Below are 24,892 nucleotides of genomic sequence, written 5' to 3' on the forward strand. Positions count from 1 at the left end.
CACTTCTTAGAGTCTAGCTCTCTCTCCAGTGGGGGTTTTGGGTACAGAAAACTGTGGCACCATGTTAGCTCTGGGCACAGGTGGAAACTGGAAGCTATCTATAAATTTAGTAGTAACCATTGAAGTGTACACAAAAGTGGAAAATATTTTATTATTTTAGGAAGATAATAAAAGAAAAGGAAACTTGGAGAGATACGTGAATTTGCTATAAAAATTGGTTTTCAAAATAGTATTTGTCTTCATTGTGAAAAGTGAAGGGAAATTAATTTAGTTTTGAGAGTAGAACATTTATAACATGAAATTAGGAGCATTTATTATAATTATTTTTGTAGTTCAGACTTCCTAGTTCAAGTAAAAGAATAATGAGTTACGGAAGGTAAGACAGAGACAAATCTTTTAATATAAAGGCAAAAATAATGACATAGGTAGATAGATATATTGACATTGGGCCTGTTGATTTAGATGAAATGGTTTAAGATTTTTGTTATATATCCTGCAAAAGTAATTTTGGCATTACCAGAAAATATTATGCTATTTTGGTTTATGTTCTGGAAGAACTGAAATTATTTTCAGCAAATAATACCCTCTAAAAAATGACTTCTAAAAGCACTAATTGGACTCAATATGTAAAAATAGACTAAAAAATAAAAACCAAATCTAAATGGATACTAAAGCTTTAGAAGGGATTTTATAACATTGAAATGACGAAAGAAAAGAGCACTAGGGTGTTAAATGTTTTCCTTTGTATATAGTTGAATTATCTTTCTGTGGTAAAAGAAAAAATATGCATTTTAACAGAGAAACAACGTTAGATTTCTAAATGACTAGTTTTCTATGGAAATCAAATTGCAATTGCATCTAAGAAGATAAATGGTTTCCAAGTTATCATGAAAACAAACAAATGAAGTATATGCATCATGTGACATCCACCTCTAGTATAGAGAGCACAACAATGTCTTTGAAATTTAACAAACTTTTCCATTTTTACCGATTGGACATAAAAAACAGATAATGCACTGTAATTGAGAAAATTATCCAGGATATATTTTATCAATTTGAAAATTTTACTTCATCTTACACTTCAAAATAATGAAAATCCTGGTAGTAATGTGAAAGTTTCATAATTTCCCAAGAATTTCAGGCTCAGGAAATACAAAGAAATAGAGATGGTTATGCTGGCAGAGATTCAGGAACCATGACAATGAAATACAATGTGAGATCCTAGGTTGTGTCTCGAGGCAGTAAATAAAATAATCAGTTAGTAGAGAGAGTCAAAATCTGAATAGGACTTAGGCCTCTTCTAATATCATATCTATATTGATTTCCTTTGGTTGATCAATTCAGGTTAGGTTTGTGCAAACATAGGAGAACTTGGGCAAGGAACAGGCAATCTGCATTATTTATTGTAAGTCCAAAATCATTCCAAAGTAAGAAGCTTAGAAAGACTATTATCAGCTTTGATCTATAAATAAACACAAGTAATCTGAAAGCTCAGCGTGATTGACAGTGTTCAGTGTGGATAAAAAGAGAGGAATCTGATCCTAAGATCTCCAGGCTTCTGCTTTCACTAAACTCAGTCACCATATTATTTAGCGGTGCAAAATACACACTAATGCCGTGACCATGATGCTTCCTGAAGCAGTAATTGTGAACACTGCCAACTCATGCACTCTTAGAGACACAGCTAAGGAAGAGAGATTCTGTGCCACTTAGTGACTCCTCATGCAAAAGTCATGCCATTAATGTTTGTGTGTGTGCATGTTGAAACAAATAGCCTGCTCTTTCTGGACATGCTCTAAAAAAGATATAAAGGGTTGCTTTCTAGAATTTAAGGAGTCATTTAAACTGAAATACAAACACGAATGTCAATATGACATTAGAATTAGAAATTAGCATATAGTTCAGTTTGCCTTACCAGAAACAGTGTGATCCTTGGAGTCTCTGGTGATTTTTATCCTTGCATGAGGAAAGATGTAGTGTATTGTCTTCCCATTCATCTGCAGAATCTAGGACATACAAGGGATTAGATAAACAAATACCAGTAATAAAAACCCTTGACATACACAGTGCAGACTTACACTCGTTCAGTTCAAAACACGCCAAATAAGCCAATGAAAATATACCAGGAGGTTCTTGGATGATGTCAGCGGAAGAATTTACAAACACCCTGCATAATGATTCCTTTCTGAGTTCATTGGTATTTGATATATAATCAATCACTCTTGCAGATTAGCTTGTTTTGCTGAGAGAATCAATGAGCATCTGTTTTTCAAGGATGTTTCTGACTGCAGTGGTATGTGTTCACTTGATGGCCACGAATAATTTATAGTGTCAAAACCCGTTCCTGATTTTGCACTTCTTGAAAAATCCAGGAAGTGAAAAGGCATTCTTAACGTTCAATAATTAAGTGAAACTCGCAGAGAAAACCAAGGGAAGAGGCTGACTTGTCACATCTCTTCACCCTAACTTGGTCTGCAATATATTTAAGGTACTTGAATCTTATTGTGAAATTTTCCTGAGGACATCTACTAGATTCAGATTTTTTTTTAAATCCCTAAGTCACAAAAGAAAAATATAATCGTGTATACATAGGGAAATTTAATTAAGTGTGCCCACACTTAGCACAGCAATGGAAAAAATGTTAAAGTAAGGCAAACATACTGCAAACAGTGAGCAGATACTTAATGATAATTAAACTAGATTCAGATACTAATTCTGTCTGGATAATAAAGACTTGGTTCACAAGTCTTTCTCAATTCTGGCTTTATATTCAAAGTTTATGATACTGACTGAGCTATTTCTTTTTCCTACAGGAATTCCCAAAGCAGAAGGAGAAACACTAATGCTACTGTCGTGTTTGTGGTTCCCACCCTATTACCTAACTCTGATTTAACACTATAGATTATTCCTTAAAGTTATTGTATACTACTTCACTCTTATTTCAATTATTTCAAAATCTCACTGAGGTTTAGTGATAATTTTAAAGTCTCTTACCCAATTGGTCAAAAATAAACTAAGGCAACACTATTTTGCATTTGGAACTTCCTTCCATTTTACAGATTTGTTACGATAGATGTAGTTTCAGTGCATAGACTGCAGTTTGCAAGAGTAGGTAGGGTTTTTTTAGTATTTAATAAGTGAATCATTGTCACTTATAAAACATTTTAAGACTTTTATAACTGGATAATACATTTTAATCAGTATCTCTAATGTTTGGATACTTAGTATATTTTCTTGGTTGTTTGCTTAGAGTATCTCCATACAATTCCCAGTTTTTGAGACTTTACAACCTAAGTTCACTTACTAAAACATTAAGCTTCCATAGTTATGAGTGATATGGATGGGCCATTATAAAGCAGAACTCCAATTGCAGGTAAATACTGACAGGGTCTTCTAGAAAATGGGCTTACGGGGCAGCTCTTTTTACCAGTATTAGCAAGAGACACAGGGAGGTTAAATGATATGCAAGGTGCTAGTCTTTGTTGGCATGGTCTTTTGACATCAAGATTTTTCACCTACTTGTATCCCACGAAAGGCATCATTCTTCTTTCCTAACCATAAGTATTTTCCTAAGTTGACTGGACATGTTTATGATGTAATTAAATTTTCCTTAGCATATATTTTTTTACACATTCATCCACTTTCATTAGCAGAAATGCTTGCTGTAGGGAACAGACACCCCACTGTCTCCCAAGACTGTGTTAGACACCACACACTTACATGTCTGTGTGTGAAGGAAAGAGAACTGCTATATTATGTATGATTATGTCAAGAACATAGGACATGGATTATCCCAAAGCCTAAAGGAGACTTTTGTCCATTTTGTAGCAAGGTGCAATTGCTAATATCAAAGATGTCTTAGTGCATAATGTATTCATGACAACCTGAGTGGCCAGTGTGCTTAGCAAAGTGACCAGTCTAGAGAAAGAAAACAAAGTGTTCAGATGCAATCGTAAGAAAAGCATGGCCTCTCCAGAGGAAACTAATATACCCCAAGGCAGGAGATCCATAGGGTTTTCAGATAACAGAGGCTTTACTGTGAATGGGAAAATATCATTATAGCTAACATGGTAGACTTTTACAACACCCATGTAAAAGACATCAATCCTCTTCATGAATAAAAACTTAAAAATAAATAGGTTAGAGGGTCTATATATTTAATGATGAGCATTTAGATTTCTCTTGAAGAGTGCAAACATTACAACGTACATATTTGAAAAGAAATAAATACAGATTTGGTAAGTTTGAAGTTAATACGATTGTAAATCTAATAATTTTTCAGAAATAATCCTGTATCCAAATGGTGTTTTGTGTTCAATATTTATAGAGAAGATAAACTCAAGTACGAATTACTCAATTCAATTTTATACTCCTTTCCCCTAGGATAATTCATGAGAAGGCATTCATGTTCATGTATTCAAGTAACAGCATCCTTGTTTATTGTCACCAAGAGCTCAGTATTATCTTTGATCCCCAGATGCACAAAGAAGTGAATAAAATGAAAATGTCATTTTGTTCTCCTCTAGACCTAAATAAAGTTCTTGAGTTGAAGAGGAAAACAGTACTTGAAGATAAATGTCAATGCAGAAATGCATGAACATTAAAATTCATGTAATTAAACTTTGGGAAGCTATGTATTTAAGGCATCTTCTATATAAAATCCATTTAGAAAACATACAAAGAAAAACAGATTATTGTCATAACCATCAATATGTCTGTTACTGGTGGAAGAGGAGGCTGCGATCTGAAAGGGGTACACAGGTTTCTGGGGCAGGCCATGTTCCCTGTCTTGGCTCTTCAGTACTTATATGGCTATTCCCTTTACAGTAGTTTATAATTTTATGCATGTGTCCTTTTGATCGCTGCATATTGTTTTATAGTTTAGTGGATATTAATGCAAATGCTCATTTTAATGTAAGATTTCTATTGGCAAGACAAGACCTTATGAGTGTTACATTCACCTAACAAGGCTCTTCATTCTGTTTATTGAACTAGACGGAATCTTATGAAACAGTCCTCAATAAACCCTACCTGCCTTACCTTGGCATTAATACTAAACTGTAACTACATATTTAAGATATGGGTTATGTTCTCAGTCAAAGACATCTGAATATTTTATGACCAGAAAACTAAAAACAAAATATGATCTGCAATATATATGTTATCTATCTAAATAGAACAGAACAGAATTTTAGAAATGTATTGGAATAGATACAAATTACTTCAACGTATTTTCAAATAACATTATGTAAAATTTAATTGAAGAACTCTTGAGTCTCGATGGAGCATTGTCTGATAGTGAGAGGAATTAGACTTGTGGTTTCCATAGCAGCTGCTACTATGATTTTGTTAACATATTCTGGTTCCTAGGACTTTGTCTAGGCTTGCGGAAAGCACTAAACCACAGAGGTCCAGAAAAGTAATAAGTAATAATTATATTGGTTTCATTAGTGTAGACATTCCTAGCCAGATCTTTATGAAGAGAGTTGAAATATAATTATAAACATAATTTTATGAATAACAAGACAGCAAAATTCAATATAATCTGATGACTGCAATAGGAAGAAACAATAGTATGCAAACATTTAGCCAATACAACCCTAAGTAAGAATTCCCTAAAGACATGAAAAGAGAATACATGGAGAAAAATATCAATATTTTCTCTGAAGAAAACAGTATATAAAAAAATGGAACACATGATCTATTTGTAGAATTATATTTGATAAATTAACCATACAAACTAAAGTTGCTTCAGAAGAAATGAAATTTCTGTACTGACAGTAGTTACACATATGAAAGCGTTTTGCTTTACTCCTCAATATAATAAATACTTTCTAAACTAAAACGTAGTGAGCTAAATTTTGCTAAGCCCAAGCAGATCATCTTAGCTGTTTAAAATATGGTTGTCATTTAAATCGAGATGTCTCCGAGAACAGTTGAGGAGCAAATGCAAGTGGAATGTGTCAGCTGTGTTTTCTGTGTCTACTGGAGTGATCATAATGTGCACTCTTCCTGGAAGCATCGGATATACTGGGAATATCGATTTAAATCCACTCACAGTATCTTCCCTTTTTCCAAACTACACTCTTTTCAAGGTTCAACATCACTTCATCTCCTCCAGGATGAGCGAACAAATTAGCGGTATGAATGTTGGTAACATCTTCATCTGATTGGAAAATCTACTTCTAAGTTCAATTACGTTATGAAAAGAGCTATTTTATGAATTGTTAAAAAAATAAAATCTAAAAAAGTGACTATAAAGCAGTTAATATTTCTATAAAGTAGACCTTTAGCGTATTGGTTTCTCCCTTTCCTTCATGTGAAATTTCCCTTCTCTTCTACCTAATTTGCCTTTTTTGTCTCTAAAATACTTTAATAGGAAAGCACAGAAAACAGCAAACATTTATATTACTCAATGGCCTTGCAACCTCCTCACGAGCTTGATGTCTTTTCCTTGTAAATTCAGTACTGGAGATGCTCTATTCATTTAATAACCATCTACTTTTTTGAATGAATCATGTGAATTGTTTGGTAGAAGCATCACAGTGCCCACCAAACTGAATAAAGCACTTTGTTCATTAAATGACTGAAAGTAAACAGTCTGGAACTTGCCTGGCCAACATTTTGGGTTACAAACTAGTCTACGTTAGAACTGACTCTTGTTTCTAACAAATCCAAGCATCCATAAAATTTCATACTTACTTGCTCCTGGTGTTGACTGAGGGGTCTAGAATGAACCAGTCTTTCTGGCAGTTTCCGATCCAGACCATGGCCATTTTCCAACCGAGACTCCCTGGGTTTATCAAACCAATCCGTTTCCTCCCGACGCAAGTGATAGGCTTTGGGGACCAAGGAAACATCATACATTGCAACCGCAACTAATACAGGTGATAGAGGGAAGCAAATAGTCTGCAGGATTAGCATGCACTGGGCTTCTTAACCATAGCATGCATTTCAGACATAAGTTCCACCAGAACTAGAAACATTTCTAATAGTATGTACAAATTTTCATACAGCAGAATAATCTAGAGAAGAGGCACACAAATGCACAACATCGCATAGTAAAGTAAGACAACATGAACTTAACATTTTAAATCAATATAAATGAAATTTTGACAATAAATCAATTAACAAAAGTACATTAAGAATAATTTTGTGCAACTTAAGTCCCTTGGTTCCCATATAGAAACCTTACCCTATAATCTACCACGTATGGTCAAAAGGCAACAGTAATTGCTCTATGCCCATATGCAAGTTTCTCTTAACTTTCCACTTTTGCATAAAACAAACAGCAGTATATGGCTAATTTTCAACTTTTTCACATGTCAAGCAGCAGCATATGGCTGCTGGTTTTAACACAGTGAAGATATGTTTTGAAAATGTGATATTTATTTGGCAATTATAAGTGAACAGGAGCATTTATTTCTAAGATACCCTATGTGTCACTGCTAGAAATGCATGTACTACAAGTACTTTATAGCTTAATAATATATATATATATATAATAGATATATGAGGATATTTTAATATAAATAAAATTATTATCTGAACTTTAGCATTGAGTTAGAAATTTGAAATTTCTTTTTATAACATGCCTGTATGCTACAACTCGATAGTATTTTGAAATTTTAATCACGCATTCGAACACTAATTTAAAATTTTCACATAACTCCATCCGTGCATTTCAGGTTTTAAAGAATATTTCAAAGGAACTAAAACTTTTATTTTACTGAATTGCTAAAACTGACTTAGTATACATTCATTGCTTATTCTTGGTATTCCTTGCTTATATTGTTGGTCCCCAATTAACAGGCTTTAGAATTAATATATTGCTGTTTTTCATTTGTCAGAAGGAAGGACTTGTCCTCTTGCTTATCCTGATACATGATGCTTTTAATATTATTTTCTCGAAATGACAGCTCCTAGACTGTCATCAGCTGAGCTCTCCTCTCTATCTTGTTAAGGTTACATTTTTGTGTCTACCTTATCTTGTTCAAATTTCCCAGAGACTGCTATTTCTGTCAAATATTGGCTGGCAGGGTTAGACAATCAGTGTATGCCGCATGACTCAGCTGCATACCTGTAGCCTTGTACACTACTGCTCATGAATCACACTTACCTGTTCCAACTAAACATGGAACAAAAGGTATAACATAGATTCATCAACTTTAGCTTCAATGCCCGGATTGTGGCTGTACATACAGTCACATTAATTGATTTGCCTATTAGACTAGCAGCTATTTGAAGAGGAAATTTATGTCTTTTATTACTTTCTCCTCTTCAACTTTCTCCTCTCTCTTATATGAAGCACAGTGTTTAATAAATTTTTGTGGAATGAATTAAAGATGGAGTTACTGTCATCATCTAAAGAAAAAAGGTAAATATAATTATTATAGTTTAAAAAAATACCTTGTCCTTACACCTGATTTTTAGATATACAATATTCTTTTCATGATTTAGTTGATAATTATTGTGATAAAATACAGTGCTAATTTGAAGCTGAGTGAATGAATTGATAAAATTATTCACTAGAACAAATACTTTATAAATAAAATAGTAAACATAGTCATATCTGTAAATTTTCTAGACTATACTTAACCTCCCATTAGGAGAAATAATTTCACATAGTATTACATCTTTTTAAAAAATTAAAAGAAAGTAATGAATTATTATGTTTTCAATATGTTGCTATGCTGAATAATATAGTTTATTTCATTGGAATATATAACTTTTCTAATTGAATTTTAAATACAGCTGCTTAAAATGTAGTTTAGGGGGCTCTGGATGTTATAATTATGATAGAACCTTAACCCAATCCAACTTTAATCAGCTTATTTCCAATTCTGAGAACCCGTTTTCCCATATGTAACTGAATGAAAAAGATATTCGCCATCTTTTATGGGGATACAGAATCGACTTAAAGCAACCAGAGTGAGCGATTGTTCCTGTATCACACTCTGTCTTCCTCGGGGTTGCCACACATTTTGGTTAGCTATGCCTAACAGCTCATATTTGATCTGTAGTAGTGGAACGATATTACACACACTTTTTAGTAAATGCAACACTTATGTTCCATGCTGGTTGATATTTTCTTTGTTTATAAACTATAAACTAGACTATAAAAGCTTTACATATTTATATGACATACTAACATTGAAAATATATAACATTCTAACTGTGCACATGTTATAAAGACGTCCATTACAATTCAATTACAAAGTTGCTAATGTAATCCAGTTTGTTATAGCATTTTATCTAATTGCATTGATAATTTTTATGAATTACTTTTTGTCTGCTTTATTTTAAAAAAACATTTAGGTTCTCCACTTCCACTTCAATTGTTTCATGCTTTGGGCTCTTTCTATTTGCCTTAATACTATGTAGGGTATAGGTTACCTTATCATAGACACATACACATATACATTCAAAACAAAACTTCAGCCATTTATGACTACTGCTAAATACCAATCTTAAAAATAAAAAACACTCAGTTAGTTTTATAGGCATGGAATAATATAAATGCCACATTTGGGCTAGTTACAAACATTACGTGTTTAATACGAAGCTAAAGACTGATTGTCAAATTCTTTCCAGGTATTTATTATCTATGTGCACAAATCCTTTAGAAATTGAGTTGTTCCAAAAATCACAAGAGTTTTTGTTTTATTTTTATAGATATGGCCACTGAATAGTGGCTTATTCTTTTTCACAGCAATTCTATATATCTGAAATGAGGGCAAAATATAAGCTAGACTAAAAGAGCAACTTTTTACATGTAATAATTCCTGATAAACAAATGGATTCATTCACACATGACCTAGTACAAATATACACAACTGAAAGTGTTACTTAAATAACAAACTATCAATAAAAATGGTCAACCAATCAGCTTGCAACAAGAAAAAAAACAGGTTAAAAAGAAACTTTGTTAGAACTTCATAAGCAACGGAATTGGTTTGCTTACAGACCTAGTCAGTTTGGCAAACATCCAATATCTTATCTAATTAAATCATATCTGTGTGTACAGATAGAATAATACTGAAAATGCTCTTCATAAAATCATTTTCATGTGAGTTTTTACTGAAAAAGTTAGATTAAGATGGGAGGACAGTCACACTTCAGTAGCATTTTTGAATATACAAATGAAGGAAATAATAACTTTTTATTCATTTAGAAATGTTTTATTTCCAGAACTTTAACCCCACACATACCAAACACAAACCAATAAACAGGCTGGGTATGGAAGCTCATGTTTTTATACAAGCATTTATGTGCTTAATGTAGTAGGATCACCATAAATATGAAACTAGCATGAACTATAGGCTTCATGGACTACAGAATAGGCTCTACTTCAAAAATTTAATGAAGTAAATTTTATATGTATATGTATATATATATACATATATATATATATACACACACATATATATCATGTGTGTATCATATAGACTTGTACAAAATAACTCTTAAGACCTTTATATTTGTCTAAGAATTTTCAATTTAAAGCAATTTTAGTGTAGTATGTGTTTGCTCAACTAAAAAAGAAGCAAAACGCTTTTGGGCAAAAAATAGACAGTATGACAAAAGGAAAGGCGTTGAAATGTCCGAGAGGCACAGCAGGACAGCTGTACTCACAAAAGTAGTCTCTTTTTTTTCATTTTTAAGTGGAAACAATATTTTATATATACTGAAAAATTATTTTCCACACCATGATTAGAATTAATATTTCTAATACATAACACTAAATGTACAAATTTGTCAGTAATGATCTTCATAATAAAGGGAGATGAAACAAAGATGTTCATTCAGCAACAATGATAAAATTCTCTTAAATTAATATTAAGCTATTGCAAAAGGTCCTATAAAAAGTATAACCTCTGATCTAGGAAACCTCCATATCTATTACAAAATATTACTCAATAGTTCTAACTCTTAATGATTTCATTAAAATTAGTTAAATATATTAAAATATATTTTAAAGTGCAAGGAGCCATACAGTAAAATTCTTCCCAGTTATGCATTTTACGGATGACCATATTTTATTGATAGAATTGTGTAATAGTTGTTTAAAAGAATCAGACACAAAACAAATCAGGTCAACAATCCAGAAACTGTGTGAAATAATAAAATGAAAACAATCAAAGAAAACCATGCTGCCATGTCTACACACGAGAAGTACACAACAAGAAATAAAACTGAAATAAACATGCATAAATTGTACCAAGAAAGATGGAATATACCTTTGGACAAAGAAAATCAAGCATGCAGAAAGGTAAGAGTTTGAGTTTTGAGAGTAACAGGATAGTGTGAGGCCCCATTTACCTTCACTGTCTGACATAGCATGTTGGAAGTCATCCATGATGAATGCTATGTCACGGTCATAACCCCTTGTCCGTGACTCTTCTCTCATGTGTTGCTGAACTTCAGGCAATGAGTGGCTTGATCCAAACTGATCCCTTGTGTCTGCAGATATGGGCGGCAAAGGTCCAGCCGCAGCCCTGGCCATTCCCATTGGTTGGCCAACAGGACTTAGCGGACTTTCTTCTTCTGAGTTCTGGGCCACAATTGGTATTCTTCCTCTGCTCTGGCTGATTGGTAAGCTGGTGGGCTTAGTTCTGGCAGAAGATGAAGAATGGCCAAAGGAGACATCCAGAGCTTCAGCCTCTTGAGCTTTCAATCTTAGTGATGAGCTAGAAGAATCCCTCTTAATTGATAAATCAAGGCCATAGACAGAAGAAGGCCTGGAGGAAGGCCTGGACCTGCTCCCACTGCTGTATGGTTTATCTGCTTCATCCTGTAGAGCTGACCGGATAGTATTTCCTAGTGTGCCCAGTCCTGACCCAAGCGATGAGCCCATAAATTTTTGTTGATCTGTAATATTTTTTCTGAGGCCAAATGTGATATCATCTTGAAGAAGCCTTGCCCTAGAAGAAATGCCACCAATGGATGAAGTGCCAGAACTCATGTAAGTGGGATAGTCAGGTTCAAGGTCTCTACTTTCTTGAATAGGTGAAAACTTTGACATTTTAGGGTCAATTAATGATTTCTTATGCTTTGATTGCTTTTGGTAAAGTATGGCTGCAGGTAACTGTTTGGCAGCTTGCTTCTCAAGGGTAAGTCTACTGATGCTATACTTTTCAGACTTGGGAAAGTGCCTATAGCTAGTATCAGCATGGTAATAATGAGATAGACCAGCAAGGTGATCCAAGCTCTCTGTGCCTCTACGGAATTCTTGCTTAATCTGATGTTTCAGAAGCTTTAACTCATAAGGATCCTCCATCGGATCCTCCTCTGCTTTCACATAGCTATGCAATCTGGAGGAAGTCTGCAAAGGCGCTAGGAAGTCTGTCACTTCCTGAGACCTCCGTGTCTCAGTGGTTCTAAGGAGACGATCTGTTTTGGACAGATCCTTTTCATGAAGACTAAATGCAGTGCTCAGTGCTGCTGTCCCTTTGGTAATGTCTCCAATGTCATCTATTAGGACATAATTCCTTGAAGTGTGGTGGTCAATGTCTGCATAGAAGGAGTCTGCAGATATGCTTGATATTGGACTGCTTGCCATGCTGCTTCTTTCCTCCAAACCGATTCTCAAGTCTAAACTATTGTACTTACTCCCAAGATGGGAAACAGCGTATGTATTATCAGTAGAAACCGGGGCGATCATCAGGGGTTGGTTGCGAATCACTTCATAGTTAGAAGTTATCTTAGGCTCCAAATACAATGTGGTTTGTCGAGGCTTCTGTTGTATCACCATCATCTGTGATGGTAGTTGATAGGATGGCTGTGGAGTTGGAGTGGGTTGAGCCTGGGGTGTGAAGGACATTGTGGCCACAGCTTGGAAGGTTGGCTGAGTCTGATAAGGTGAAACTTGCTGATGGTATAGTGTCTGTTGTTGAAAATGAGATTGCTGTGTGTATGGGGTCGGGGCTTGGGTGGGAAGAGCCGGTGATGAGTACTGGTATTGTGTGTAAGGACTTGTAGGAGGAACTAGTTGAGCTTCTGTTTGGGTCTGTGGTGGTATGAACTGACTGAATTCAGTTTGAGGAGCTGTTCTTGGCCGCTCAACGCCATGCTGACTTTCTACTCGGCTCGGTCTGGTACTGCTGACCTCACTGTCAGACATGTAATCTCGGTCCTCAGCTACCCCCTGCAGGTAGGCACGCTCTCTCTTTTCTCTCTCCTTCAATAACGCTTCTTTTCTCCTGTTAATTCCCATTTCCAGATACCGCAGCTTGGCATCAATCTCCTTTTCTTCTTCATCAAGTTCTGCTTGCTTCTTTCTAAGCTTGGCAGACTCCCTTTCCACGAGGTCGAGCTCTCGGTCTATGTCTTGGAGAATCTTGGCTCGAGCCATGGTATTGGTTCTGCACATTCGTCTCCTAGAAGCAGTGCCCATGGTGCTGTAAGTTGACTGTGTTCCCGTGGACGCCTCCTCAGGAGGGGGATTTGGAAGTGTTCTCTTCACTTTTTTCTGAGTACCAGAGGCTGTCATGGTTTGGGAACCTTTAGTCTACAATCAAGTAAACAAAATATAGTGCTTTGTTATCAAATAAGAAAACGGAAACTAAAAAGAAAAAATAACCCCACATAATTTACACTTGATTAACAGAGTTTAGCACAATAAAATAAAAAAACTGCCCATTTTCAATCCAAGTTAATGAACATAAGATTATTTACTTAGTTATGGTTTGCAACTGTTTTTCATTTGAAATGCAATAGTCCTATTTTGAAGATTTATGTCTAAACCTGATTTCACATTGCACATATCTTGCCGTTTCCAGTATTTACATGATCATTTGGATTTTGGTATTCCTTAATAACTTTATGTTCTTCTGATTGTTTCGACAACATCATAAGAGCCAAAATAATTTACTGGAATAAAAGTTTATTGGAGCTGATTTCAATCAGGTAAAGTAACAGCTGGGAGCTCATGAGATATTTTTTGTTTACTTTACTATTTGTCATAAACTTGCCTTTTAAGGGGCACAAGTCTAGAGATCCATAAAGCCATAAAGATGTGCAATCACTGTACAGTTATAACACATTGATGTTCTCAAAGCCGCTGTGCACGAGGCATGCTCAAGTTGGAGCTTAGTCTCCCCCATTCTCAGCCATGTTGTACAGAAGACGCTCCTTTTCTCCCTCTCTCTTTAGCAATTCGAAGGGGCAATTCCTCCCTACCCTTCAACCATCACACATTTATGATCAAAAATGAATGATACATGCCTCTATGAGTTTTGGAAATAAAATTTTATTTCCTTATTATTTATGATTATGTTATTATAATAATTTTAAATGGGTAGCTATTAATTAGGTCACATTCGTAGAGTCCCTGTCCTTCTGTTGTTCTCAAACATCATTTCCTAACCCATTCCTTCATGTTCTAATCTGCTTTCTTATAGACTTTATGAAGTATGGACTTGCACATTTCCTAAGCATTGTTACACACATTCCTAATTCTTACCATTAAGTCTACTTTATATACTATGCACAAGTATGTCAAGGAGTTGTTATGAAGGTCAAATGAGACAGCTCTTTTAATACTATAGGTACTCATCAACTATTTCTTCAAGAATATTATTTCTGCAGGACTATGTAACTTCCAGATAAATTTATATTCAATATGCATTACTTTTAAGTCATTAATGAATGCTTCCATTTCACTGTCATTAACTTTTATTACACAACTGGTTTTAAATGTGGAGACTTGATAAGGTGTTACCCAGAGTGCAGCAGAGGGCAATGAGTGAAAATGTAGTCTCTCATGACTAAGTATGATAGTAAGTTAGGAAATTTTTGGAAAGATGTAGTTCATTTTATGTATGTTTGAGTGCATGAATATACGTGTGCGCATGCATGTGTATTTGTGTATAGGATGTGTATGCCTAGTAACCATAGGGGACAGAAATAATTTCCAGAGTTCCTAGAAATGGTTAAGTTTTGTCAATTGTAAAGATATTCTAATCCTTTACTAAATGATAAGCTATTTCCTTAAGTGTGTACTTTTACAGGACAGGATTTAGTCATGATCTTCCAGTTAGGTACTCAAAACATTCTGTGATAAAATCATACTGACAATGAAGACAATGAAACAAACTATACTTGAAAGTATATATTGAATATGTTTTAATTCTGTAGGTACCCATCAACTATGGGTTTAAAAAAAGGTAAAAGGGTAAGAAGCAAATGAAACCCTAAGATAGCAGCTTTACTCATAATAGCTAGAAACAACCGAGCTATCCCTCAACCTAAGAACACTTGTATAAAGAAATATGGTAAATTTACACAATGGAGTATTGCTCAGGTGTCAAAAAGAAAATCATGAAATTTACAGACAAATGGATGGAGCTATAAAAATGAAAACCATCCTGAGTGAGATAACCCAGACCCAGAAAGATAAACCCTGGTATGTGCTCACTGATAAATGGATATTAGCTGTGAAGTAAAAGATAGTTATGCTACAATCCGCAGACCCAGAGAGATTATGTAACAAACGTGCTCAGTGGGATGTGTACACATATCTCTCTGGGAGGGGGAAATAGAACAGATATAGCAGGTGAACTGTGGGTGAGTGGAGCCTGGCACAGGAGGCAGCAGGTCACAGGAAGATGGAGGAAGAGGTGGGAGAGTAAGACAACTGGCATGGGGGAGCATCCTAGGGATAATCTAGAAACGTAGTGCAATGGAAGCTCCCAGGAATCTTTGAGGATAGTCCTAGCTAAGACTCCTAGTAATGGGGGATACAGAGCCTGAAATGGTCATCTCCTGTAACTAGGCAAGACTTCCAGTGGAGGGACTGGGATACCAATCCAGCCATAAGTCTTTAGACCTAGAATTTGTCCTGTCTTCAAGATAAACTGGGGTAAAGGTGACACAGGAATGGTAGGATTGCAAACCAGTATCTGGTTTTGCTTAAGAACTGCCTCAAGAGGGAGCCCATTGCTGAACACCAGAGACTGAATAGCCCAGAGATCTAGGATAGAACCAAACAGAAACTTAAAAAAATAAAAGCCAATGTAACGATTCCTAATGACATTCTGCTATACTTGTAAACAGGAGCCTAGCATAATCATCATCAGAGAGGCATCATCCAGAAACTGATGGAAGCAGATGTAGAAACGCTTATTAAAACATTAGATAGAGGGAGCTCAGGGAGTGTTAAAGGAGAGGGGAGGAAGGATTGTAGGATCCAGGAGGGTCGAGGACACCACAAAAAATCCACAGAATCAACGAATCTGGCTTACAGGGGCTCACAGAAACTAAACTCATAGAGATTAGGAAGCTGCCTGGGTCTCATCTGGGCCCTCCACAAATACGTCATGGTTGTGTAGCTTGATCTTCTTGTGCGACTCCTAAGAGTGCGCTGTCTCTGACTCTTTTTTCTCCTTTTGGGACCCTTTCTCTTTTACCGGGTCACCTTGTCTAACTGTAACAAGGGGCGGTGCCTAGTCTTATTGCAACTTGATCTTGGTTGGTATCCATCCCTAATTGTACTTTTTTGACAGAAAACATTGAAGTGGATGGGGCTAAGTACTGGGAAGGTAGGAGGGAGGAGAAATTAAGATAGGGGTCTAATGTGAGAGAAAAGTAAAACAAAAGAAAGGAAGAAAGAAAGAAACAAAGAGAAAAGGGAAACAAAGTTAATAATGTCAAAACACTCAGGGTGACATATTCGCGTGGGCGGGTCAGCTTAGTATGTGGGGGAAATTAGCATTGTGCTAAGTGGGTAGGTCCTATGTGCTAAGCTGTCTTTAAGTTTCTTTCATAACTTATTGAGGCTGAGTGTTAAGACCTCTGTTTTGTTTTTTAGCACTTTAAAAAAAAAAACCTTTATTTTAAAATGGGTTCAAAACATTGTCAATATCTGAGAAACCAAGGTTTGGGGGTGCATGCCAGTTCTAAGTCATGGTTCTAAAGAGGACTGATCTAGCTTTTAAGAGACACCCACTGGGACACAGTTCTAGGGAAAACATAACAATGACTGATTGTAAAGGGACCAGAAGGTCATACATTTTTAAAAATAAACAAAGGAAGGCACGCAAGAGAATAAAATGGCCTTCATGATAAGCTCCACATCTTTCTTGGATTTTCTAGTTTTCTTCCTCTTTATTGGTTAACTCTGAAATATGATCTTTTGAGATTTTTTTCCCTGTACATTGCACAATCTCCCCTTGCATTTTTGTCAATTTGATGAGATAGATTATTTAAATTACTCATCGGTTCACCGATTTCTGGTAGATACATTTATGTGTGGTGCATCTAAACTGTAAAAATCACTAAATATGTAGATTTAAATTTAAGTGTGCATGGTTGAATGCGAGTTTATTTTGGCACTGACAGGTATTTTATGAGAGAAGAAATAAACATCTCTTTTTCCCCAAAAAGTTGAAAAACTAAGTGTATGCAGCAACTATTGTTTAATGTCATAGCTGCCAGACAAAAATTACTCAGTAATTATACACATGAAAAAAATCACTTTAAAAGAGCTCTCTGGGACTAAACCACCAACCAAAGAGTACACATGGAACAACCATGGCTCCAGCTGCATATGTAGCAGAGGATGGCCTTGTTGGGCATCAATGGGAGAAGACACCCTTGGTCCTGTGAAGGCTGGATACCCCACTGTAGGGGAATGCCAGGGTGAAGAGGCAGGAGTGGGTGAGTGGGTTGGGGAGCTCCCTCATAGAAGCAGGGTAAGAGGGGATAGGATAGGAGGTTTCTGGACTAGAAACTGAGAAAGGGGATAACCTTTGAAATGTAAATAAAAGAAATACCCAATTAAAAGAAAGAGACAAGATTTGGAGATTGTATTTATATCCATCTGTTTTTGATTTCTAGATAAAAACGGTGTGATTGTTTTTCTTAAATGTTGCCTACCTCCAAATTGTTTTGGTTTTTGAAAAAAAATTCTTCAAAGAGTTGTTAATTTTTTAATTTGAATAATGAAGGTTGTTATACTAAAAGAGATAAGATAGAAATGTTTCATCTTGCTCAAAGCACATTTGCCTGTAGCCCCAGCATCTTGGAGGCTGAAACACAAAAAGTCTAGTGTTTGGGATAACACAATCCTAACTGACATCAACAAAAAGAAAAAATCCTCTATGTATAAAAATAAATATCAAACATTGGAATGCTTTTAGAAAATTGTGTGAAGAAAACACTTCAGATGCTTAGCATGACTGGATCACTATACATGACAGAAGATAGTTACATGTGCAGTTTTCATGGTTCTGCTCCAGTTACAAATATACTCAGGAAAAACTACACGGTAGAGGAGAAGGACTGCTGTGTGAAGTACTTGCCATGGAGGCATGAACATCTGAATCTGATCTCCAAGAAACCACATAAAAAAGTCAGGCATAATTACAAGTGCTTGTAACCTTCAGTGCTGTGAAAGCAGTGGCCCCTGGGCCTTTTGGCAAACCACTGTTAGCTGGGTCAGAGAGCTCCAGATTCTGCAAGGGAGTGTGTCTTAAAAAATAAAGTCAATAGCAACTAGGGACTATACTAAGCATTGACCTCTACACACACACACACACACACACACACACACACACACACACACACACACACACACACAGAGAGAGAGAGAGAGAGAGAGAGAGAGAGAGAGAGAGAGAGGGAGAGAGGCAGAGAGCGGCAGAGACAGAGACAGAGTCAGACAGAGAGAGACGGAGACAGAGACAGAGAGACAGAGACCGAGAGAGACTTGAACTCATGCACACACAGACACGAAACTATTACACTACCAATTTTATAGCTAGCTCTTAATGTCAAGATCTGACAGATAGTAATAAACTATAATATCGCTTGAAAGACATGGTAATGTGTCTCTCATTTTATAAAGATAGAAATAAATACTACTTGTGTACTTATATTGTATCTTGCCTTTGAAGATTTTTTTTTCTGTTAAAGAGGAAAGGTTTATATGAAGTGCTTTTTCAAGACAGAGCAGTTTCAAACTAAATAGTACAAGTCAGCCAAAATTGCTAATAAATAAGACATTTTGATAGCATAAAGGTAGAATTTCCTATAGAAAAGCTGTCTCTTTTATGTTAGACCATGCAGTTTGACAGGGCATGAGTTAGAAGACCATATGGCATATTGAACCCAAAATGAAGTTTTATTTTCAGTTTGGGAAAGGAAAAGACAATAAGTATAATAAATGTGGGATCTGAACAAATGGGTGACTTTAAGCAGGTAAATATTTCCCATGGAGGGACATGAATCAAATCTAAGTTTTCAGGGACATAACAGAGATCATCTGGCTTCATTATCAGGTTTAATGTATTAGCATCCAGGAGTAGAATCTGATTCAGTGATTCCTGATGTAAGCACGGAGAGAAACTCTGGAAAAAATAAATGAATGTATGGGAACCTGTAAAACAAAATGTCCAAACTGTGTCTATATTAAAATTTCAATCCATCCATGCCATTCTCTTCCAGATAGTGAAGGCAACCCTGGTTATTATGTCAGGGTCAAATTATCCAGAAGTGCGTGAAATACAGGGCAAACCATCTAAGTGTCAGTATTCAGTCACTGACTCTGCTGGTAATACAGTTCACTGGTTAGTAATCAGTGTGGCTTTGTCTAAGGGAAAATTGTGACAGCTCAATTTAATTTCCTCCTGCGATAATGCAGCTTTCAGAGCCGATAATCCAGAGGGAATAAATATCATCTAGCAGTGCATCAGCAAGACATTTAATGTCTTCCTGCAATGGTCACCAAAATAGTTTTGGATGTTGGAATGGAGAAGAGCAGTATGATCTATTGGGCACATACACAGCTTATGGCTATTCATGGTCAGGCACGTGACCACGTGCACGTGTGCGCATGCACGTGCATGACACACACACACACATACACTCACAAACACACCACACACACACACACACACACCACATACACACACACCACATGCACACACCCCACAAACACCCCCCCCCCACACCACATGGACACACACACACACACACTCTCTCTCTCTTTCTCTCTCTCTCACACACACACACACTCACACACACATACCACATACACTTATATATTTATTTAGTCAATATAACTTTTACCCTTGTTCCTAATCTTTTAGAGTCAGATTTTTGTCAGCACTGAGTGACCGTTTTGTGCTATGGAAGATGTGTATCTACACTTAGGGCCTTCATCTACCACATATTATGTGAAAGTAATGTTGTCATGTATTGCCAACCATCTCTTGAAGTCTAAGAGGTCTTTAGCTGATACAGAAGTTAGTAAATGTTTACCTGGAGAGATTATTGTTCTCTTATGATTAAATCTGTCTCCTGCTGTGAAGAAGTCTACTCTTTGTATCTCTCACAGTGATTTACTCTGAGTAGAAAAACACATATTTTGTAAAACAAAACAAACCAAAATTATTCAGAGAATGATGACTTGGATAAACTACATAACAACAAGTAGCATTTATGTTCTGATAGGACAGTAATGGTCTGACAAAGTAAATAAAAATAAGAGTGTACTAGATTGTTTTGCCTCATTATAAGCTTGCCCCATGATACTAAAATAAGTTCACCTCTCTTGATTACTTTTTATTCAGGTCTATATAAAAAACAAAAACAACAGAACAAAACAAAAAACAGCCCCCCCAAAGTATATAAACCCTTATGACTTCAATCGTGTCAGAAAGTAAATGGAAATGTGTAGGGATTTTACATCCTCCAAATAAGAAAATTTTAGAAAACACAAATATGCCTCATCGTGGTCATTTCATTTTGAGAAGGTAAATTACGGAATGATGATGGAGTTATAGGTAAGCATAAGGGAATATACAGAAAGAAATTCATACCCTACTTCTTTCCAGTTAAAGTCAGTGCAAGTAGAATTAACTCTGAAAGCCAATGAAAACAGATTCTGTTTCCACACCATCTGTAGCAAGTCCCTCCAGACCAACCCTAGGGTTTTGAGACAAAGTAGCAGTGGAGTATAGAAACAGTCCAGAGCATGTCCTCCCTAGTACACCATTAGGTAAGTGTTCAGCCTCCTCTCTATTCTCCATCCCCACAAGTTTAATGGAAAAGAAATGATGATTCTACTCATAGGTAATTGCTTTAAATACTGTTGCACTATTATACATTAGAACAGAGTACAGTGTCTTGTACATATGAAGCAAGGATGAAGCAAATCTTTTGGACTACAGTGCTAAAGACCATATGAGTAACTGCTTCCATCATCAAAATAAATAAGTAAGAAAATTACGGTCAGGAAGAATTTATCCTTTGTGGACAGAATTGGAATTGTCCATAGGATAGTTAAGCAATTATTCAGCAAGAATAAAAATAAAATTAATAATGATGATGTTAAAAAATATAATAATAATAATAATAATAATAATAATAATAATAATATAATAACGTGTAAAAGCTAAATTCCAACATCCGGGTAATAAAAGATTAAAAACAAAGTAACAAAGCATACTTAAAAGTCTCATTATGAGCCCTTTATGTTTTTAATAAACTTATAATGCACTCAGTATTTCACTCAGCATCTTTGTGCTTTCCCTTAATGTACCTAGTGTCCCAGTTTGCTTTGTTTTCTTGCTGAAAGTCAGTGCTCTTAGGCTGAGCAGTGAAGGAGAAAACGAGTTTCTACCTCACTGCACAGAGTATTAGAGATGCCAGTCTGCGTGACATTTATTGCCTTATATTTTATGGGAAAGTCCAAAAGAGATTAATTTCTTCTTTTTCCAAATCGGTATAATGTATTCTGGAAAGAGCTTAGAAGTTTTGTTAAGGTGATATATTTATGTTTGTTTATATTTCTATCTCCCTTCCCTGTCTCCCTCCCTCAGTTCCTTTCTTTTGATTCAGATAGTTTTATTACATTGATGTAAACAATACATATGGTTTCTAAGGCTTTTTGTGAAGTTCGATGGCCACATTAAGTTTCTTTTTTTCTTTTCCTTTTGACTGCTGTATTCTCTTATCGCCCCCTAAAGCAGGGTTCAATAAAAACTCTGATATTTCATAACAGGTATTAGATTGTTAACAGGTATTTAGAATGTTTCAGAAAAAGGCAAAAATCCTTCTGAAACCAGAATGGTCAACAACAACACCTTTAAGAAAAGGGCATAGTACATGCTACCTGTTTTTAAACTATCACTGAACTAAAAGCAATGGGATGATATAAAGTTGTAATCTCATACACAATCCTCAAGACCAAGTCTTTACATAAAATAACTAATTGTCTTGCCTCAGCATATTGATTACCTGTTCACTGATAAGATCATCTACACTTTCTAGAGCAATCTTTACATAAGCTCCTGACCTTTAAATTGAAGCAAAGTTTGCTCATTTAGTGTCTTATAATTTCATAACTAGACAAGGCTGGCTTTCTAGAAGGCTTCCTTGTGTCAGGCCATCTGTGAGAGCACACTTTTCCTATTTCTCCCAATTTCTCTACTGGTATTCCATGGCAACAAAATTATTCTGCATGGAACTCAAGGATCTGACACGTACTCACTGTTTTAGTGTCTTTCTATTTACTGTGGTAAAATATTTGGGCAAAAGCAAGCTAAGGGAGAAATGGTCTCTAATGGCTCACAGGTCAAGGGTATATTCTAGTATTATGTAGCAATCAAACCAGCAGGTACTTGAAGCATCCCTATAAGCTTGCTTTGAGGGTGTCTTCGAGTGATTCTAGACCGACTGTCAAGCTGATAATTAACATTAACTATCACAGTCACCTTCTTTTATAATTTTCTCCTCAACATAGTCCCTCAAATCGTACTTAGTAAAAACACTTTCCATTTTACTACCTGGTTTGCAATGTCCTGTTTATAGATATCAATGACTAGAACTTATACTGTCACTTTCCTACATGCATCTATCATTTTGGGATTTAAACATCTTATTTCTATGTTAAAGTGCATACCATATACTATGACTTGTGTCATGATAGTTCCCACTGAGAGGCTTGCTTCTTAGTGTGACAATGAAGAAACAGTGTGGAACTTAATGATGTGGGGTCAGTGGGAAGCCCTTAGGTCAATTGGGGACATTTTACTAGAAGTAACTATGGAACTTTAGTTTGACTTCTTCTCTATCCTTATAGTCTTTATCTTATGCATGTGTTCCTCACCAAATTGCCTGAGGTCAATGCCATGCCGTTGAATCTCCACGAACAACTTTTTTCATAAAATAAACTCTCATGGATTTTTGTCATGAATAGGAGTGCAGAGAAAATTGAGTAAGATACCATATTTGTAATGAGTACTTTCATTCTGGCTCAGGTTTAAAAAGTAAGGATAATGTCTATACGAAAATACAAAATCTTAATTTATGTGATATGAATATTTAAGAAAATTGAGGCCAATTTACATTTTCATTTCAAGCTTTTTAAAAAAGTTAATTAATGTTGAGTCTTTTTAACTAAAATTTGTTTGTTATATTTGTAAAAACAGACCTCATGTGAAAAGGCTATTTATTTTAACCAATATTCGATCATGACTTTAAAGATGGGCAGGATAAATGTATGTTGATTTCAGTTAAAAATTTATAATCAAGAATATTATATTGTATAATATATACATGCTTTATTTCTCATTTAAATGATGTTAAATTACAGTATTATCAATAAAAACTACAAGCTCAGTATACTAATTATATTGACTCTAAATATCTGATAAAAATAATATCTTTGAGAATTAAGTTACTGCCAATGAGAAAACATGTTTGTAAATGTTAATTCAATCAGTAAAATTTATTATATTTTTGTTAGTGACTTAAGCTTTGTGTGTGTCCATGTTTTGTTTCTTTGCTTGCTTGCTTTTGTTTTGTTTTATTTAGATAATGCCGTATGTAGCACAAGCTACCTTCCAATTTTCTATTTAACCAGGGATAGGTTGGAACTCTAGGTTGCCCTTATTCTTTCTCCCAAGTACACACATTACCAAGTCGAGTGTGAGCTAGGCTAATTTGTAAAGTCTTAATGGAAAATTAGAAAATTATGTAAATCACTAAAGAGACTGTTTTAAAAAAAGAAAAATCAAATGTATAAATTAAAATAGTTAAAATGATACAACAGAATTAATTGCCATACCAAACAGAGATAATTTTTATAGATTAAACAATTGAATATAACATGACACAGTTCTGGAGTACAGCAATCAGAGGCCTTCAGAAGCACAATAGGAGAAGCCAGTGACACCCATTATGCATGCTACATATTGTGTCAGTATCAGAAGGAGGCAGATTTAGAGGCACCAATATTCTCAGAAAGTTCTCTTTTCCCAGGGCAGTTATGCTAGATTCATAATCAAAAGGGAGAAAAAAACCCAAAAATACAGTGATACGTCAGCTTGTAATTAAGCGAGCATGGCTTGTGTTTTGAAGGTTATTGTTTTGAGAAAGAGTTCTCTTCAAAGATGCACACAGCAGATAAAATTCTGTGTTTTGAAAGCAGAGAACAGGAAATTATCAAAGATATAAGACTGACAAGAGCAAGCTGACATAAGTTTTATATAATGATATTAGTTAACTAGGAAGAATGAATTGTTTCAATAATAATAACCAAAAATTAATATACAAACTATATAAAAACTTACTATGTATCGAGTGTTTCTAAGAGCTCAATATATAATATCTAATTAAATATCCAAAGGAACATTATTAGAGAAAACGTACTTTCAAATGTATGTGTCAGGTTCTTGTCAATTGAGTGAATTATACAACTTTGTCAAGATTATAACAATAATAAATGACAGAGACGGCCCTCAGTCCATGTTTGTTTAACACTGTTGTTCAAGTACAATGTGATTTATGTAAAGTTCACATTTTAAAAGAAAAAAGTAATATAGAACACAAATGTAAACACCAGGATATATGAAAAATAATATTCATGCATTAAGACTATATTCAC

At 35.3% G+C, this 24,892-nt stretch overlaps 1 protein-coding gene across 1 annotated transcript in view; it reads right to left on the reverse strand.

The window, feature by feature from the left end:
- Positions 1 to 324: 324 nt before the first annotated feature.
- LOC116904129 (protein piccolo-like) overlaps positions 325 to 24,892 on the reverse strand; it is a 66,492-nt gene continuing 41,924 nt past the window's right edge. Inside the window, 3 exon segments of the mRNA XM_032907019.1 lie at positions 325 to 2,006; positions 6,703 to 6,839; positions 11,323 to 13,510. Of these exon segments, the coding sequence (XP_032762910.1) occupies positions 1,902 to 2,006; positions 6,703 to 6,839; positions 11,323 to 13,510 (2,430 nt within the window). The 3' untranslated portion in view covers positions 325 to 1,901.

This window comes from Rattus rattus, chromosome 1 (assembly GCF_011064425.1).
Source record: "Rattus rattus isolate New Zealand chromosome 1, Rrattus_CSIRO_v1, whole genome shotgun sequence".
In the NCBI taxonomy this organism is placed as follows: domain Eukaryota; kingdom Metazoa; phylum Chordata; class Mammalia; order Rodentia; family Muridae; genus Rattus; species Rattus rattus.